Source organism: Oncorhynchus masou, chromosome 26 (assembly GCF_036934945.1).
Source record: "Oncorhynchus masou masou isolate Uvic2021 chromosome 26, UVic_Omas_1.1, whole genome shotgun sequence".
Taxonomy (NCBI): domain Eukaryota; kingdom Metazoa; phylum Chordata; class Actinopteri; order Salmoniformes; family Salmonidae; genus Oncorhynchus; species Oncorhynchus masou.
The window spans coordinates 5,999,870-6,019,653 of record NC_088237.1 but is presented as its reverse complement, the minus strand read 5'-3'; the positions used below and the strand labels follow the sequence as shown (position 1 = coordinate 6,019,653).

The window sequence follows — 19,784 nt, the reverse complement described above, 5'->3', positions numbered from 1 at the left end:
CACACACACACACACACACACTATAGCTGTGTATATGCTTCTCGTGTCGCTCTCACCTTGTCCTTGCAGGGTCTCATACAGTTCTTGGATGCACAGACAGCGTTCTCATCATTGGAGTCCTCTGCTCCGGACCAGTCGTATTTTGACGGTATATCCAGGATCTTCTTCTCTTTCCTTTTCTCCAGTCCCTCCCTGACAGCCTCAGCCTTGATCACAGCTTTCTCCTTCCTCTTCCTCTCCTTCTCCTCTTTAGCCAGGCGCTTGGCCAGCTGTTTCAGTTCACGGTTCTTATCCGGGTTCAGCTTCAGCTTCTTCTTCTTGGGTTTCCCCAGCGGGTCTAAGAGGCTCCGTTTCGGATCCTTTGAGGACTTGGGGGACCGCATCATGTCTCCGACCCCAGATACAGCTGCCATGAGAAGCTGGTGCTCCGCCCTCTCCAACTTCCTCTTCCTCTTCTTCTCAGAGTCCTTCATCTTGATCTTCACCGGCTTCTCAAACTGAGAATCCTCATGCTGGGAAGGGAAGACAGGAAAGAGGGATGGACAAAATTGCTCAATCAATAATCTCTACTGAAAGTGCTTTTAAATCCATTAAGTAGACTTAATCAGGATCCAGGAAATACGCCTTGATATCACCCATGTTCAGCTCAGATTCTAACATGTGTTTTCAGCCAGTGACTGTTTTCTTTACTGGAGCTGCACACTTGGCCAGGTCTACCTTGACCTCAATGGCTCAACCTGGTTAAATAAAATAACATACACTGAACAAAAATATAAAACACAAGATTTTACTGAGTTACAGTTCATATAAGGAAATCAGTCAATTGAAATAAATTAATTAGGCCCTAATCTATGGATTTCACATGCCTGGGAATAGTCTGTGTTGGTCACAGATACTTAAAACAATAGGTAGGGGGGTGGATCATAAAACCAGTCAGTATCTGGTGTGACCATTTGCCTCATTCAGCATGACACATCTTCGCATAGTGTTGATCAGGCTGTTGATTGTGGCTTGTGGAATGTTGTCCCACTCCTCTGCAACAACTGTGCAAAGTTGCTGGACATTGTCAGGAACTGGAACACGCAGTTGTACAAGTCGATCCAGAGCATTCCAAACATGCTCAATAGGTGACATGTCTGGTGAGTATGCAGGCCATGGAAAAACAGACATTTTCAGCTTCTAGGATTTTTGTACAAATCCTTGTGACATTAGGTTTTGGTGGAGGATGAAAGGCACGACAATGGGTTTTAAGGATCTCGTTATGTTATCTCTGTTCATTCAAATTGAGATTGATAAATGCAATTGCGTTTATTGTCCGTAGCTTATGCCTGCCTATAACATATCCCCATCGCCACCATGGGGCACTCTGTTCACAACGTTGACAAAAGCAAACCGCTCGCCCACACAACTTCATTCATGCTGTCTGCCATCTGCCCGGTACAGCTGAAACCAGGATTCACCAGTGAAGAGCACATTTCTCCAGCATGCCAGTGGCCATCGAAGGTGAGGATTTTCCCACTGAAGTCGGTTATGCCGCCAAACTGGAGTCAGGACAACAAGCACGAAGATGAGCTTCCCTGAGACAGTTTCTGACAGTTTGTGCAGAAATTATTCGGTTGTGGTAAAGAAATTAACATTCAATTCTCTGGCAACAGCTCTGGTGGACAGTCCTGCAGACAGCATGACAATTGCACGCTCCCTCAAATCTTTAGACATCTGTGGCATTGTGTTATGTGACAAAACAATACATGATAGAGTGGCCTTTTATTGTCCCCAGCACTAGGTGCACCTGTGTAATGATCATGCTTTTTATATCAGCTTCTTGATATGTCACACCTCTCACTTCACATGTTGCGTTTATATTTTTGTTCTGTATAAAAATAAGTGTATAAACCAGTGCCTCTCTCCTACCTCCATGACCTGTAGGAACCTCTCCTCAGAGGGGGGGTGTGTGGCCTCCAGGATCCTCCAGATGTGCTGGGTCTCATCCAGGGACACCTCCAGCAGGTCCCCCACCATCATCAGCTCCTCCAGCTGGGCCTTGGCCGGGGAGGACAGATCCAGCACAGGGGGCTCGAGGGAGCGGGGCACCAGGGGCGTCTTCCTGGGCTGCTTCCTGGGGGTGCTCTGGTCTGGAGGGTAGAGGGTGAGAAGGAGTCATCAATCAACCAATGAAACACACATTTACCCTTTCAATATCTACAACATTTACATGTATAGTTTAAGGTATAGTACCTTGAGATTCTCGTTTCTAAATAAAGGTCCCAAAGACAATACACATAAGGATAGGAAACAATACTCCAAAACAAAATTAATGGATGACACATTTATAAGTTACTCCTTTATTTTTGGGGCTCCCGAGTGGCGCAGTGGTCTAAGGTACTGTACCTCAGTGCTAGAGGCGGCACTACAATCACTAGGGTTCGAATCCAGGCTTTATCACAACCCGGCTTTGAGTCCCATAGGGTGGCGCACAATTGGCCCAGTGTCGTCCGTGTTTGGCCGGTGTAGGCAGTCATTGTAAATAAGAATATGTTATTTTTTTTAAACTAGGCAAGTTAGTTAAGTATGACAAATTTGCGTAGCCATGTCTTACTCTGAGGGCAGGACTTGGAGGCAGAGGAGTAGGCGTGTTCAGCACAGAAAGATGGTGTGGTGGGCCACATGTGACTGACTACTTCCTCCGACTTGACAGGGATCTCCTCATCACAAAACAGGTACGGCTTCACCTCACCTGGGTCCTGACACACACACACACACAGAGCATGAGAGCGCAAGAAAGTGGGGCAGGTGAAGACATAATGCTAGAAAAGCAGGGTTTGCTCAGTGCTGTGTCTTGCTTGAGATAAATTGAACAGTAATGTTTTACTAGCTTCTTTACCACTCTGTCTAAAACATTGCCTATAGAAAACTAGCAGCTATATAGTTATGGTTTTATTTTAATTGATTCAACAGGTTAAAAAAATACTCTTGACGTTTGAGAAAACTCTCCATAGGCCACACTACAGTACCTTCATGTCGTAGCCATATGTTTCCCTGATGTCCTCGTCTGAGTCAGTCTCCTCGTCATCGTAGTCGACAGACTGGCGTGGCGAAGCTGCCCTGCTGAACCCTGCCTGCTGGAATGTCTGGATGTGACCCTACGGAGAGAAAAGATCTCACAGTCATTCTGCTACTTCTCATCAGTAGTAATATCATCACTGTCATGAAGATGCCTGTATATGAACCCCCTATAAATACCTTTACCCCTTTTCGCTCCACTCACAGAATGGAAAGCCCTTGGAATGCCCTTTTGTTACCATAGAGAATGTATGGTAACATCAAAAGTTTGGGGAATGGAACAATAATTCCCTTTCTCAACCAGTTGAAAGTGTCTGTTGGTACTTAAAGAATATGATGTCAGATAAGTTGTTGTCTGGGACATTATTACTGATGATAGGATGACAAACTATCTAGGAAAGTCTACACATTCCAGTTATCAGATGCACATGGAATTGTGAAATTCAAACATTTAAATATAAAACTATTTGTAAACTTCTAAATGTGAGAATTGTTTTCATAAGTAAACTTATGCTCCCTCAGTGGCCACGCCCAAGTGAACAGACATTGGTTGAGAACTATGAAACGCCCTTCTCTCCCCCAATACAATAGTCCGTTGACGGATGTAAACCTCAGTTCCCGATGACGTGAGGACTGGTGTCCGTACGTTTAAAAAAGGGCTAATTTTAACTACACCCTAACAAAATTAACATTTAGTTCCACAAATGTTAGGACTGCTGTCCTAACGTTTAAAAGGGAGAACTTCAACATGGAGGTGACTATCACCACTCTGGAATGGTGAATTTCGACGAGACCAGCCAAAATACAGCACAAGCTGAATATGGCAACTTGGTATGAACTTTGAACTATTATTCACTAAAGAAGTGATACCTCCTCGACGTTGAATCTCCTAAGAACAACAGGGTACTTTAACGTATCCGCTCTACAACACTACGACCAAAAAGATGCTTCAAAAAAGGACAATGGTGATCTCTGCTGGGAAAACCAGTCTTCAATCTTCGACCCATCTATCGAAGTGCAGCTCAGAGTAAATATATATCTTGCATTTTCCTTTTCCGAAAGGGCGGGTTATTAGAATGCATAATATTCTGTATTTATGGTAGCATAGCGTCTCAAGGTCCGATAGAGACCCTCAGTCTTCCCGCTCTTTCATTCAAACCCAACCCCTTCCTTTGTGTAACCAGCCGTCATATCGGGTTAGCCCACTAGGGGCTTTTCATGACATGATTAGTAATCGATGTATGATCTATCCTGTGCACACACACACACACACGTGATTATTTAGGTATTTAGTAAACAAATAATTATGCCAATTTGTGTATTACATTTTTTAATTTTACCTTTATTTAACTAGGCAAGTCAGTTAAGAACAAATTCTTATCAGCTCGGGGATTTGAACTTGCAGCCTTTCGGTTACTAGTCCAACGCTCTAACCACTAGGCTACCCTGCCGCCCCAGGTCATATTGCTGATTCAACTAGGGTTCATGCAGATAACCAAGTACTTCAGATCTTTAAAAGAGTGGAATCAGGAGATAACAGCTCTATAGAAATGAATGCTTCCGTGGAGCCCCAGGCTATTAATGGTTTAATTGTTGCATGGTTTAATTCAATAACGTAATAAATTAAGCGTTAGGTAATCGATTTGATAACATAGCATGTCATAATTTAATCATAGTCAGAGACACGACGCTACCGTGGAATCAATCTTTCTGTTTTTCACTCTAATGCACTGAACAAACGAGGAAGAGGGGACATTAAAAAAAACACTTCAGTCTGTTCATCTCTTGACTTACCTTATCCCAAAGCACCTTGTTTAGAGGAATGACTAATCATGAGATCCATATAGAGTTAACAGACAACTTTTTTTACACTGGATGCCATGTTAGCGTCTCCAAACTCACTATACTTGGCTCTGAGTACCATACGGCACCATTAATCTCTTACCTGCAGGTCAGGGTTTGCGGCAGCCTTCTGCAGCTCAGCGTTGATAATCTTTTCGGTCTTCTCCCGGGCAGCCTGTTCTACCATCCTCTGACTGAGCACAGACAGCTTGGCCAGGGCCGAGGACAGCTCGTCTGTAGCCAGGGCCTGCCTGGCGCGGTCCTGCAAGTAGAGAGGATTTAGATTAATCAATTCCATTAATGAACAGAGATAAGAGTTGAAATAAACAACATTTAGTTTGATTCATAATGTGTGGCTTTTCACCCTTTCACATATACTTCTTACTAAGTTTTGCAGGTAAAACTCCTACCAAACTTTGATTAAATCAACCCTAGCAACAATAAAATAATTGATTCTGAAAACAGGTGTTGAACTCATCCCACCTGCCAGCCCATGGCCCTCTCCGTCAGGCACTGTAGGGCCTCTCCCTCAGGCAGACGCACCGGCAGCTTCTGGAGGGACACCAGTAGGGACAGGATGGTCTCAAGACGCGGGCGACGCGAGCGCTGGCACAATGGGCACAGGAACTTTGCCTCCTTGCTGTTGCTCTGCCAACCGGCTGTGCCCATGAGCTTCTTCTGAGAGCCCGTTTTCGGTAACGGCACGCAGGCTCCGTGGAACCAGTCCTTGCACAGTTCACACTGCAACATAAACCCGCTGGCGGTCTTACGGCACAGACAGAACTTTACCTCCTCGATACGGTCAGACATGGCCATCTTAGCCAGGTTGGCAGCTCGGAGGGAGTGGATGGCCTCAACCTCTTTCTGCTCCTTGGATTTGAATGCAGCTACAACGGTGGCCGGGTCGCAGGCGTCTTCGTAACTCTCGTCCAGGTCACTGAGACCCTCCAGGTCGAGACCTCCTCTCTCCTTCTCAAGGAGCTCCTTGACTCGTTTGCGTTTTCCCTTGCTGTTGCCGTAGATACCAATATCCACACGTGGACTGAGGACCTAAGAGAGAACACACAAGAATAGAGATTAGCAAAGACGCTATCTAACTACCAGTCCTATGATAATATTGGTCCTATTCCCAACTACCTACAGTATAGACCGATGGAATTCACAACAATTTGCGAATGTTCATTCACCAACTGCTGCACCATTCTACATAGCTTAACCTTCTGCGTGTAGGGGGCAGTATCTTCGTTTTTGGCTAAAAAGAACGTACCCATTTGAAACTGCCAATTTCTCGTCCCCAGAAACTAGAAAATGCATTGAATTGTCAGATTATGATAGAAAACACTCTAAAGTTTCCAAAACTGTCAAAATATTGTCTGTGAGTTTAACAGAACTGATATTGCAGGCGAAAACCTGAGGAAAAACCAATCAGGAAGTGCCTCTTATTTTGAAACCTCTGTTCCTATGCATGCCTATCCTCCATTTAAAGGGATATCAACCAGATTCATTTTTCTACGGCTTCCCTAAGGTGTCAGTCTTTAGACATAGTTTCAGGCTTTTATTTTGAAAAAATGAGCGAGAAAGATCACATTGCGTAAGTGGATAGGTGGGGGCTCTCAGAGTGAGTTTTGCGCAGCCGAGTAAAGCGGCCATTGTTTCTCCCTGTCCTATTTAAAAACCTACACTCCCGGTTGATATATTATCAAATATATATTTTAAAAACAACCTGAGGATTGATTATAGAAAACGTTTGACATGTTTGTGGACATTATGGATATTATTTGGAATTTGTCTGCGTTGTCATGACCGGTCTTTCCTGTGGATTTCTGAACATAACGCGACAAACCAACGGAGGTATTTTGGATATAAAAATAATCTTTATGGAACAAAAGGAACATTTGTGGGTAAATGGGAGTCTCATGAGTGAAAACATCCGAAGATCAAAGGTAAACAATTAATTTGATTGCTTTTCGTGACCAAGCTACCTGATGCTAAGTGTACTTAATGTTTTGTCATGGAATCGATAAATTTACACAAACGCTTGGATTACTTTCGCTGTGAAGCATAATTTCAAAATCTGAGAGGTCAGGTGGATTAACAAAAGGCAAAGCTGTGTTTTGCAATATTGCACTTGTGATTTCATGAATATCAATATTTTTTTGTAATATTATTTGACTGTGGCGCTATGCTATTCTGCGTTGCTGATGACAATTATCCCGCTTAAGGGATGGGTAGCGTCAAGAAGTTAAGCAAATATCTCATATTGCACTCTAGGGTCATCATAGTCTGAAAAGGGCTGCTTGGTTGGGGAAAAAATATTTCAAACTACCATCTCAGCAACATACTTATCCATGCCTTCTCAGTGCATAGGTACAGCCCAACCCAGGGTATTATGACTTACCTGTAGCAGGGTGTAGGTGGAGTTCTTCTTGAGGAAGGTGCGTGCGGTCCTCTCCCTCCAAGCGCGGGCCGAGGCCACCTGGGATTCGACCTGGGGCAGGGGATCCAGCCGGACGGGGATGGAGCGACCCCTCGCCAGCAGGCTCTCCAGCTGCTCCAGGTACGCATAGTTACTGCCACTCTGGAGGGAGTGAAACGCACAGGGGAAACATAGGAGGAAATTAATCATGTCTATAAAAATAAAAAAAATTGATGCATCGCACAGTATCACCCTTCCCATTCATCATTCATGTTCTGATTTACAAACTTATCTGGTAACAACAACCATGTTTCCATCCAACTATTTATATGCAGTAAAGTTTGTCGGATAAAAAAAATCTAATAATCACGACAGGCCTGATGGAAACAGTATAAATCGCCAGTAAAATTTCCAAATTTCGGCAGAAAAAAATACAGGGGATAATTGTTTTGTCGATGAAATAGATAAATAGGACCAATGCAGTGGAAATGCTTGGATGCGGATTTGTTGATGGTGTTACCATCATGTGGCAGTAAATAATATGGTTGTGTAGTCCTCCCAGTATGTCTTGGAAAAGCATTCATACTGTACAGTTTATTAGGCTACAGACTACATAAGTTATGAACTTCACAGGGTGGTGAAAGTGCAGTGATGAGGAGCTTGTTGCTTCTTCCCAATAAATATTGAGGGTCTTAATTTTATGCTGGGGACATGATGATCGGTGCTTGGCTGTCAAATAAAATGATCTTGCTCTTATCCATAATCTCATCATGAAGCCTAACCTCTGCTTTTTATATGCGAGCTGTTTACTAGAGCACAAGTGCCAAGACCAGATTGGGCACATTTGTTGTTTATCGCAGACTTTGAGGCAAAACCATCGACAAAGTTAAAAAACGGGATGGAAACACATACAGTGGGGCAAAAAGTATTTAGTCAGCCACCAATTGTGCAAGTTCTCCCACTTAAAAAGATGAGAGGCCTGTAATATTCATCATAGGTACACTTCAATTATGACAGACAAAATGAGAAGAAAAAAAATCCAGAAAAATTTAATTGCAAATTATGGTGGAAAATAAGTATTTGGTCAATAACAAAAAAGTTTCTCTATACTTTGTTATATACCCTTTGTTGCCAGAGGTCAAACGTTTTTTTTACGTCTTCACAAGGTTTTCACACTGTTGCTGGTATTTTGGCCCATTCCTCATGCAGATCTCCTCTAGAGCAGTGAAAACCTTGTGAAGACGTAAAGAAAACGTTTGACCTTTGGCCGCCTTTCCATCCAGTTCTCTGCTGCCAATGACTGGAACGAATTGCAAAAATCGCTGAAGTTGGAGACTTCTATCTCCCTCACTAACTTTAAGCATCAGCGAGCTGTACACAGCCAATCTGTACATAGCCCATCCAACTACCTACTTCATCCCCCTATACTGTAGCTACATCTGTATCACATCACAAATTGAATCTATACTCATCAGTAATTACCGTGTGACGCGACACTACCTGAATGGCATCCACCTTGGCACTCCACTCCTTGGCCTTGTGTAGAGCCTCTCGGAGGGCCAGGACATTGGGCAGGTAGGCCGGGATGTTCCTGGCCTCTATCACAATGTTCTCTAGGGTTAGCATGCTGTGCCGAGGCCTGGGGGAGGAGAGACAAGAAATAATGGATTTAGAGAAATTCATCTCACAGGCATCCTTTGATGCAATATGCTAAACAGGAATTGGGTCACATTCAGAAGGGGTAAAACGATTTGAAACCGAGTAAAACTACCTGAACTTGTCCAGTAAGACCAATTTGTAAAACATTTTTGCGAAGGTATACACTATTGAACGCGACCCAAGCATATGACACCAAAGCTATAGGCAGGTGACTTAAGAACATCATTATCATATTCGCAGATGAGGCAGATGAGAGGCAGATGAGAGAACTGTCCTATAGGTATGTAATGTGTATCTTCATCATTACCTGGCCTGTAGGCATGCGCGGGCCTTGTCCTCCCATCTCTCTGACACAGTGAGTATCTCCTGCAACTCAGTCATGGCCTTCTCCACAGCATGGTGTGGTGCCAGCCCCACCCCAGAGTCTATCAGCCGCTTCATCAGCTCCAGGGTCACCCGATGGGGCTCTGCCAGCATCACACGCACCTAATCATAACAAAACGTTTCAATTGAATATTATTCCACTCCCAGAAAACAATTTTAGACTGCTGAAGAAACTACACAAACAAGCTGAGGTAAAAAACTAATGTACAATAATATCATCAGTCATCACCTCATCCAGCCAGCGGGCCTGCTGCAGCTCTTGTTTGAGCCTGGGCAGCTCAGGTAGTTCCACATCCAGACCTCCACCCAGGTCTAGCAGGGCCTGCAGCTTGGAGGAGTCAGGCAGCTCGTCAGCCAGGGCTACCTGGGCTCTCTCATGGAAGTCCTCGACGTTCTCTAGTAACTCCTGGGGGAGGGAGGGAGGGATATGGTGTTATATACTAACAATCAAGGACTACTAATCAACAAATACTGGTTTGGGGACAGGTCAACTTCAGTGCTGTAATACAAATAGAGTAGGATGTCAGAGGAGGAGAATTCCTGTACATCTCTTAATAATGGCCATTGACTATTATGTTTGGGACTTACTTTGACCTGTCGAGCCTGTCCAATGACACAGGGCAGTTTGAACAGCTGCTCTACAAAGACCTTCAGCTCCTCCACTGTCAGCTTGTTACGAGTCCTGCTGCTCTCTGGACGCTGCCTGGTACTGGAATACAGAGATATATACTTTGAGTTGATTTATTACTCACAGGCAGGGGTATAAACGTTAAAATGGTGCTTGAGGTTATGTCCCGATGTGCGACCCTTCTCCCAAAGTGCGCACTAGCACACTCTCCCTCACAGATTCTTTGGTGTAAAAACAAAGGAGAATGCTTGCACCGATCCAATGTTTTTAATTCCATGGTGTGGAGTGTGCAAGTACACAATTCAGGAGAAGAGAACAGGGACATAAACTTCAGTGTGACATAACATTGGCACGTGTGTGTGTGTGTGTGTGTGTGTATCTTGTACTCTACGGACCTGTGTCTCTGCTTGCGGCTGAGCAGTAGCTGGGCCACAGAGGAGCAGGTTTCGGCCTCCTTCACCATTTCTCTCAGCCGACGGAACAGACTGTTCTCTGGGTACTTCCTGTCCTCTGCATCCTCCAGAAGAACCTTCAACTCTATCAGGTCTGACAAAGGGAGAGGGACAGAGACACAGACAGGAGAGCAAGAAAGATAAGAATAGAGAGAGCAACATGAGGCATGGGGAATCGTAGTACAATTGTTCTAATATTGTGCAGAGTATTTCCGCCTTTACAGTATAGATAGTCCACCTACCTTTCTTGTTCTTGTGGTCAGCAGCTAAGGCCTCAGTGACCCGCTTGGCCCAGGTGTCATAGGACTGGGCTCTGGACTTCACCCCATACAGCATGGAGGGAAACTCCTCCAGATCATAACGGTAGCTGGAATACAAAGAGACAGAGATTTATTCTGGGCCAGTGAAAATGCATCGTTAAGACTTCAGTGCAGCTTTTGACATTATCAATCAGAGTCTGCTGCTGGAAAAACTTGTGTTATGGCTTTATACCCCCTGCTATAATGTGGATAAAGAGTTACTTGTCTAACAGAACACAGATGGTGTTCTTTAATGGAAGCCTATCAAATATAATCCAGTTAGAATCAGGAATTTCCCAGGGTAGCTGTTTAGGCCCCTTGCCTTTTCAATTTTTACTAATGACATGCCACTGACTGAGTAAAGCCAGATTTTCTATGTGTGTGGATGACTCAACACTATACACATCAGCTACTACAGCGACTGAAATGACTGCAACACTCAACAAAGAGCTGCAGTTAGTTTCAGAGTGGGTGGCAAGGAATAGGTTAGTCCTAAATATTTCTAAAACTAAAAGTTCTGTATTTGGAACAAAACACTCACTAAACCATAAACCTCAAATAAATAATGTGGAAATTGAGCAAGTTGAGATGACTAAACTGCTTGGAGTAACAATCGATTGTAAACTGTCATGATCAAAACATATTGATGCAGTTGAAGCTACGATGGGGTGGAATTGTGTCTATAATAAAGCGATGCTCTGCCTTTCTTAACAACACTATCAACAAGGCAGGTCCTACAGGCCCTAGTTTTGTTGCACCTTGACTACTGTTCAGTCGTGTGGTCAGGTGCCACAAAAAAGGACTTAGGAAAATTGCAATTGGCTCAGAACAGGGCAGCATGACTGGCCCTTGGATGCACACAGAGAGCTAACAATAATATGCATGTCAATCTCCCCTGGCTGGGAGTGGAAGAGAGATTGACTATCACAACTTTTATTTATGACAGGTATTGACACGTTGAATGGACCGAGCGGTCTGCCTAAACTACTGGCGCACAGCTCAGACACCCATGCATACCCCACAAGACGTCTCTTCACAGTCCCCAAGTCCAGAACAGCATATGGGAGGCACACAGTACTACAGAGCCATGACTCTACATGGAACTCTATTCCACATCAAGTAACTGATGAAAGCAGTGAATTTAGATTAAAAAACAGAAGAAGAAAAAAACATATGAAATAGAGGGGACTGTGAGGCAACACAAAATTGGCACAGACACACACAAACACGATAACATTCACATGGATTTAGTACTGTAGATATGTGGCAGTGGTGGAGTAGGGGCCTGAGGGCACACAGTGTGTTGTGAAATCTATGAAAATATTGTAGCGTTTTAAAATTCTATAACCTGCCTTAATTTTGCTGAATCCCAGGAAGAGTGGCTGCTGCTTTAGCAGGAACTAATGGGGATCCATAATAAATGCAAATACATCCAAGTCCTCACTGATGCATTGACAGGTAAAACTACTGACATTAATCAGTGGGCTCTTATGGGGGCTTCTGAGCAGTACAGAGTTCATAACTACTCTACTTCATCCATCCATCCATCCATTCCTTCTCACCAGAGACACTTGTAACTCCTTAAATTAATGTATTCACTCACTCAAAAACCAACCCACTCACCCACCCAAAAACCAATCCTCTCTCCGTAATAGAGCTGGGATGATAAAAATTATCGACACCGACCATACCAATCACTTATCGTTCATTACGATAAGTAGCCTATATGTAAAGTTTGAAATGAAATAAGTTTGTTAACATGGGTGATTCTTAATAGGACAATTGATAGCTACAACCATTAAACTAGTAGTAGTACAACGGATAATAGAAACTGGCGCACATTCTTATGAACTTATGTCCATATGTCCATATCACCCAGCTGTACTCCTTACCGTAGACACTTGTTTCCCAGGGGACAGTCACAGAGTTCCTTGGCATGGTGCAGACAGACGAGACGCTCTGGGCTGCAGGGACACGTCAGAGCCGACAGGAAACACGTGGTCTTACACTTCTGACACTGACGCTCGTCATCAGGGACCAGCTCAAACACCTCCTGCTCCGAGGACAGCACACCCTGCAGTCACGGAGGGAAATCGCAATCAGAAAACAATCCACTTTAACTAGAGTGGGAGGACGAATGTGAAATTACATAATTGATTCACTTTTGGGGTGTTAATTTGAAACATATCTTTGGGATTGTGTGATGTCAACATTGTTGTATCGCGTATCATCATAATGTATTCCCAAGTAAACCCTGCTTGCATTACTTCACCCTCTGTCCATCCTGTAAAGTTTCCCTAAAATGGCAAAAAGTTGTTTATATAGAAATCGCCATTGGGCCCTGTCCCTCACCATCTCCTGCACAGACTTTCTGAGCCGTGTCTCTTCCTCCATCATCTCTCCCATCTCTCTGAAGACTGCAGCAGCCAGCTCCACATCCAGGCTCTCGGGGTCGGCAGCCATCTTGCACAGCAGCTCCTCGTGGGAGAAGACACAGTAGCGGTGGAGCCGCCGGTAGTGGGCCACACACTGACGACCCATCGGGAGCTGGGAGGGAACGGGGACACAGAGAGAGAGAGAGAGACAGAATGTCAAAGTCTTTAATCGAGTCCTTGGATCTTTTCTCCTAGCCTCCTCAAAATATCAAGGAGAAGCAAAGAGAACATTGGAGGGGGAATATCTAAGATGATAGTTTCACCAAGACAGCATTGCGGCTAGTAAGACGGGTATAAAATACTTGACTTAAAATAATTTAATTAAGCTCCCAACGTGGCTTGGGCAGTATACCGGGGTATTTGGAAATAGCCACGTGATGGTTTTCCAATACCATCAATAGCATTGAAATTATTTGTTTTGTTTTTGTTGTTTTTTTAATTGAAAATTTGAAGCTACTTAAATAAATACCTGCAGTCAACTTGCGCAATATGTATGGAGATAAAGAAGATTAGTGAAATGGTAGAGCGCAGTCACATAATTTCTCATTATGAAGCGTAACGGTAGTCCCCAGTCACGTGTGTTTGTTTGCCTTGTGAGTCACTGTTGTGCAGCATGCACCAGGTGATCTAGTTTCAGCATAAAATTCACGACTTAATGTTTGCCAGCTAGATATCATAACTAAGTTAACTGTCTAGAATATGCTAAAAGCTCTTGCAGTTGTGCATATGGTTTGCTAATTTAGTAGCTAGTTGGCTAAGTGGTTAGCTTCTTACGAAATCAAGCATTCACTTAGTAACAGCAGAGAATCCCCTCATTGATCAAAAGCCTTGCTGTCTAAAATTAGTTTTATTGCACGCATCATTTTTGAGTTAAGTCAACAACTATAGAATATTTGCAATGTGCTCGTAAGCATTCACTACGGGATTTTACATGTACTTGTTAGCATTGCTAACCTTCAGATTAAAGAGAATCAGTTGGGTTTGAAAACAGTCCTGGTATTACCGAATCTCTCAGTATGGCACAAGGTCAGTATGAAGGTATGATAATCTAGATACAGCCCAAACTAACTTCCAAATTTCCAAATTCCAATTCAACATTCTGGTAATATTTGTTAAAACACAAACAATTGTTAAAACTTTAAACACACCCAGTCTGCGGTACAGAAGTTGACAGCCTCAGCAAAGTTGTATCCCTGGTTGAAGCCACTGTGGTAGGCTCTGGGAAAAGTCACCACAAATTCCCCTGCACACTGGTTGGTCCGGAAAACCTGAGTATTATAAACACACACCAGTAAGACACAATGCAGACTTGATCTCGTAAAAGCAGTGTTGTTAAAAGTACTCAATTGTCATATTTGAGCAAAAGTAAACATACAGTGGGGCAAAAAAGTATTTAGTCAGCCACCAATTGTGCAAGTTCTGTAATTTTCATCATAGGTACACTTCAACTATGACAGACAAAATGAGAAGAAAAAAATCCCAAAAATTACATTGTAGGATGTTTAATGAATTTATTTGCAAATTATGGTGGAAAATAAGTATTTGGTCAATAACAAAAGTTTCTCAATACTTTGTTATATACCCTTCGTTGGCAATGACAAAGGTCAAATGTTTTCTGTAAGTCTTCACAAGGTTCACACACTGTTGCTGGTATTTTGGCCCATTCCTCATGCAGATCTCCTCTAGAGCAGTGATGTTTTGGGGATGTTGCTGGGCAACACGGACTTTCAACTCCCTCCCAAGATTTTCTATGGGGTTGAGATCTGGAGACTGGCTAGGCCACTCCAGGACCTTGAAATGCTTCTTACGAAGCCACTCCGTTGCCCGTGCGGTGTGTTTGGGATCATTATCATGCTGAAAGACCCAGCCACGTTTCATCTTCAATGCCCTTGCTGATGGAAGGAGGTTTTCACTCAAAATCTCACGATACATGGCCCCATTCATTCTTTCCTTTACACGGATCAGTCGTCCTGGTCCCTTTGCAGAAAAACAGCCCCAAATCATGATGTTTCCACCCCATGCATCACAGTAGGTATGGTGTTCTTTGGATGCAACTCCGCATTCTTTGTCCTCCAAACACGACAAGTTGAATTTTGACCAAAAAGTTATATTTTGGTTTCATCTGACATTCTCCCAATCTTCTTCTGGATCATCCAAATGCTCTCTAGCAAACGTCAGACGGGCCTGGACATGTACTGGCTGAAGCAGGGGGACACGTCTGGCACTGCAGGATTTGAGTCCCTGGCGGCGTAGTGTGTTACTGATGGTAGGCTTTGTTACTTTGGTCCCAGCTCTCTGCAGGTCATTCACTAGGTCCCCCCGTGTGGTTCTGGGATTTTTGCTCACAGTTCTTGTGATCATTTTGACCCCACGGTGTGAGATCTTGCGTGGAGCCCCAGATCGAGGGAGATTATCAGTGGTCTTGTATGTCTTCCATTTCCTAATAATTGCTCCCACAGTTGATTTCTTCAAACCAAGCTGCTTACCTATTGCAGATTGAGACTTCCCAGCCTGGTGCAGGTCTACAATTTTGTTTCTGGTGTCCTTTGACAGCTCTTTGGTCTTGGCCATAGTGGAGTTTGGAGTGTGACTGACTGACAGGTTGTGGACAGGTGTCTTTTATACTGATAACAAGTTCAAAAAGGTGCCATTAATACAGGTAACGAGTAGAAGACAGAGGAGTCTCTTAAAGAAGAAGTTACAGGTCTGTGAGAGCAGAAATCGTGCTTGTTTGTAGGTGACCAAATACTTATTTTCCACCATAATTTGCAAATAAATTAATTACAAATTACAATGTGATTTTCTGGATTTTTTTCTCTCATTTTGTCTGTTATAGTTGAAGTGTACCTATGATGAAAATGACAGGCCTCTCATCTTTTTAAGTGGGAGAACTTGCACAATTGGTGGCTGACTAAATACTTTTTTTGCCCCACTGTCGCTAATAGAAAATGACTCAAGTAAAAATATTTGGTTTTACATATACTCAAATATCAAAACTAAAAGTAATTGAAAAATATACTTAAGTATCTAGAGTTAAATTTCTTATATTATAAATTTCTTATATTAAGCAAAACAGATGGCACAGTCCTTGTTTTTTTGTTTTATTTATGGCTAGCCAGGGATACACTCCAAAACGCAGACATAATTTACAAAATTAAGCATGTGTTTAGTGAGTCTGCCAGATCAGAGGCAGTAGGGATGTTTGCTTGATAAGTGAGTGAAAACTGGACCATTTTCCTTTCCTGCTAAGCAAAAATCCAACAAGTACTTTTGGGTGTCAGGGAAAATATACGGAGTAAAAAGTAAACCATTTTCAAAAGTAGTCCAAAATATGAAAAGTACAGATAACCCAAAAAACGACTTAAGTAGCACTATGAAGTATTTTTACTTAAGTACTTCACAATACTGCGTAAAAAGGGGCAAAGGGCAGTATGATTCAAGTATCCAGGATCAGATCCCCACCCCTGTCCATATAAACATATTCATTGTGATCCAACTGGCAAAATTGTTCCTAGATCAATACTCGTACTCTGAATCACTTGATACATATGGCCACTGATGAAAATACACACTACATACAGGCACGCCGTGCTCCATGAGGACGTTGGGATTCATGATGGTGACAAGCTGGTGCAGCAGGTCAGGCTGAGAGTCAAACAGCTCTGGGGCCAGCTTCTTCATCACGGACTCCAGCTGCTCTGCCGCGTGGGCCGGGACACCATACCACGTCTTAGGCTCCCCCCTGGAGAGAGAGGCAGAGAGAAAGCATGAGAGGCAGAGAGCAAGACAACAAATCCAGAATTGATGAATTTCTTCAGAAACACGCTGATCTGACAATGGTGTCTGCGGTCTGACAGTGAATGCACTAATGGAGGAGGGGTCAATGTCAGTGATGGCAAAATCGACTACATTTGTCCCAAGAGCTGAGCAGTAAGTAAACCGACCTAGAGTCCCTTCTGATTCTACCATTAAGCATGTACAGGCCTAAGGCTCAACAGAGATGCACTAACATTCTAGAGCAATATTGCCATAATTGGGTCCTGGCAGTACATTTCCAAAAAATGAAAATCATGATTTTCTAAAACAAAAAAACAGATGTCAGAAACACAAATATAACTTCACCCTGAACACCACCATAATTGAACACACTAAAAATTACACCAACCTTGGACTGACCATATCTGCATCGTGAAACTTTAATATGGCAGCGAATGCACTCAAAGAAAAGGCATTGTATGCAATAAAAATGAAATTATTCAAAATCAACATCTTAATTAGAATTTGGCCATAATATTTGACAGTGTAATCCTATCAATAGCTCTTTACGGAAGTAAAGTTTGGGGGCCACTCAAACTGGAATTTAAAATGTGGGACAAACATCCAATTGAAGCCTTACATGCAGAATGCTGTCAGAACAATCTACAAGTCTCTAGAAATACATCAACTAATGCACGTAGGGCAGAATTGGGCCGCTTTCCAGTAGTAATGAAAATACAGAAAAGAACATTACATTTTTGGCTACATCTAAATTCAAATCCGAATTCAAGTATGCAATTTTAAGCACTTAAAACCCAAGAGGTGAGCCCAGAAACGAGCCCTCTCAGTCAGCTGATGTTGGACCTAACCAACCAAACTGACACCAGCAGTGCTTAAAAGAAAGAATTCCAATAAACAAAATCATGAACCAATCAAAGGACTCATATTTACAACAGTGGAAAAACGAAACAAATCCCAAAGCGTACTAAATTGCTATCTGACCCTAAACAGAGAATATGAATTGGCTGATTATCTCTACTCTGTCAGAGACACGAAGCAGAGACAGATCCTTACCAAGTACAGGCTGAGTGACCATCAATTGGCAATAGAAACTGGCAGATATAAAAAGACATGGCTACCCAAAGAGGAGCGTGTATGATAACTGCATGACAGGGGAGGTAGACAGAGATGCACTTTCTCCTTTACTGTGATAAATATTCCTCACAGAGATATTCATTATTCACAGAAATGGCGACATTTAATCTAAAATGTAACTTATTAAACCCAGAGGAAAACCTCAAAATACTCAAGTGCGAAGGAGCAATGGCTTCTCTTGCATCCAAATATGCATGCGCCTGCCATAGCCTGAGGGACACTGAATAATAACATCTGCATAGTAAGCAGTAACTTACTTATTATTAGTATTAATGTTGTTGTTTATCATCCCAAATAGTAGTGGTATGAGTGGTAGGGTGATGGTAATGATAGCAGTTTAGTGATGGTGGTGGTAGTAGTAGTAGTAGTGATGATAGAGCAATATAGTGATGATGATAGTTGTAGTACTGATGTAATGGTGAAGATGACAGTTATTTAGTTATAGTTTCATTTTCCATGTTTAGCTTTTCATATTTATTACATTTCTACTATATTGTTATTTTTGGATTTCATTTTGTATTATTATTTACTGTTTTATATTATTATTCGTTATTGTTTATAATTGTATTACAATGTATATTGTATAAGTTGTTGCTTTGGAAATAATGACAATGTTTTTCATGCCAATAAAGCACCTTGAATTTGAATGAGAGAGACAGAGACAGAGACCGACAGAGAGACAGAGCGAAAGAGAGACCGAGAGAGACTTTATTTTTATTGAATTACTGACCAGGAGCTCTAAGAAACTTCAGGCCCTCAAATTTAGAAAAGCATGCAGACCTGATGGCATCCTAAATGAGATGGCTACATCACTCACTAGTGCAAAATTTCAATTGGCTATATTAAAACTGTTTAATTTGATCCTGAGTGTAGCTTATTTCCCTGACATCTGGAATCAAGGACTCATAACCCCAATCTAAGAACGGAGACTAATTTGACCCTAACAATAACAGAGGCATTTGTGTGAACAGTAACCTGGGGAAGGTTTTCTGTAGTATTATAAAATGTAAGAGTTCTAGACTTCCTTAATAAGCACTATGTCTTGAGTAAAAGCCAAATTGGATTTATACCAAAACATCGCACGACTGATCATATTTACACCCTACACACCCTGACAGATAAACATGTCCACCAAAATATACGCTTGCTTTAACGACTTCCAAAAAACATTTGATTCTATTTGGCATACAGGGCTGTTCTACAAAGTTATTTTTCATACTGTCAATATCCCTTCGCCAGGGTTGCAATCTGAGCCCTGCATTCTTCAATATTTACAATAACGAATTCTAGAAAAATTCTCAGCCCCTGGTGTTAGTCTCCACAATTCAGAAGTTAAATGCCTACTCTTCGCAGATGACCTATACCTGCTGTCCCCCACAGCACATGGCCTACAGCAGAGCCTAGACCTGCTAGAGCAGTACTGCCAGACCTGGGCCCTGGTAGTAAACTCCAAAAAGACAAAAATAATGATTTTCCAGAGAAGATCCAGAGCAGGTCCTCAATTGGTACAAAATATTTAGAGTACTACACACACTACAATTACTTAAGTTTAAAAATAAGCTCAACTGGACATCTTAATGAGGCAGTGAATGAACTGAGAAAGCACACAGAGCATTCTACGCCATTAAAAAGCCAATTCAAATTGAAATAGCTATTAAAATTTTGCTAAAACTAATTGAATGTCATTGAACCAATTGC

General features: G+C 42.5%; 1 protein-coding gene across 5 annotated transcripts in view; it reads right to left on the bottom strand.

Annotated features, from left to right (window-relative positions):
* The window catches only part of LOC135514691 (lysine-specific demethylase 5A-like), a 40,770-nt gene that overhangs the window by 2,811 nt on the left and 18,175 nt on the right, over nt 1–19,784 (bottom strand). For 3 of the 5 annotated variants that reach the window (XM_064938207.1, XM_064938208.1, XM_064938210.1), the window contains exons 12-28: nt 16,755–16,917; nt 14,324–14,443; nt 13,093–13,287; nt 12,633–12,814; nt 10,684–10,808; nt 10,385–10,535; nt 9,950–10,070; nt 9,591–9,767; nt 9,285–9,463; nt 8,801–8,957; nt 7,301–7,480; nt 5,386–5,952; nt 5,006–5,164; nt 3,012–3,140; nt 2,597–2,741; nt 1,912–2,132; nt 57–512 (exon numbers count right to left, since the gene is read on the bottom strand). In XM_064938207.1, coding sequence (XP_064794279.1) covers nt 57–512; nt 1,912–2,132; nt 2,597–2,741; nt 3,012–3,140; nt 5,006–5,164; nt 5,386–5,952; nt 7,301–7,480; nt 8,801–8,957; nt 9,285–9,463; nt 9,591–9,767; nt 9,950–10,070; nt 10,385–10,535; nt 10,684–10,808; nt 12,633–12,814; nt 13,093–13,287; nt 14,324–14,443; nt 16,755–16,917 — 3,427 coding nt within the window. The remainder of the gene's footprint in view (nt 1–56; nt 513–1,911; nt 2,133–2,596; nt 2,742–3,011; nt 3,141–5,005; nt 5,165–5,385; nt 5,953–7,300; nt 7,481–8,800; nt 8,958–9,284; nt 9,464–9,590; nt 9,768–9,949; nt 10,071–10,384; nt 10,536–10,683; nt 10,809–12,632; nt 12,815–13,092; nt 13,288–14,323; nt 14,444–16,754; nt 16,918–19,784) is intronic. The other 2 variants (XM_064938209.1, XM_064938212.1) reach the window with 1 other exon arrangement.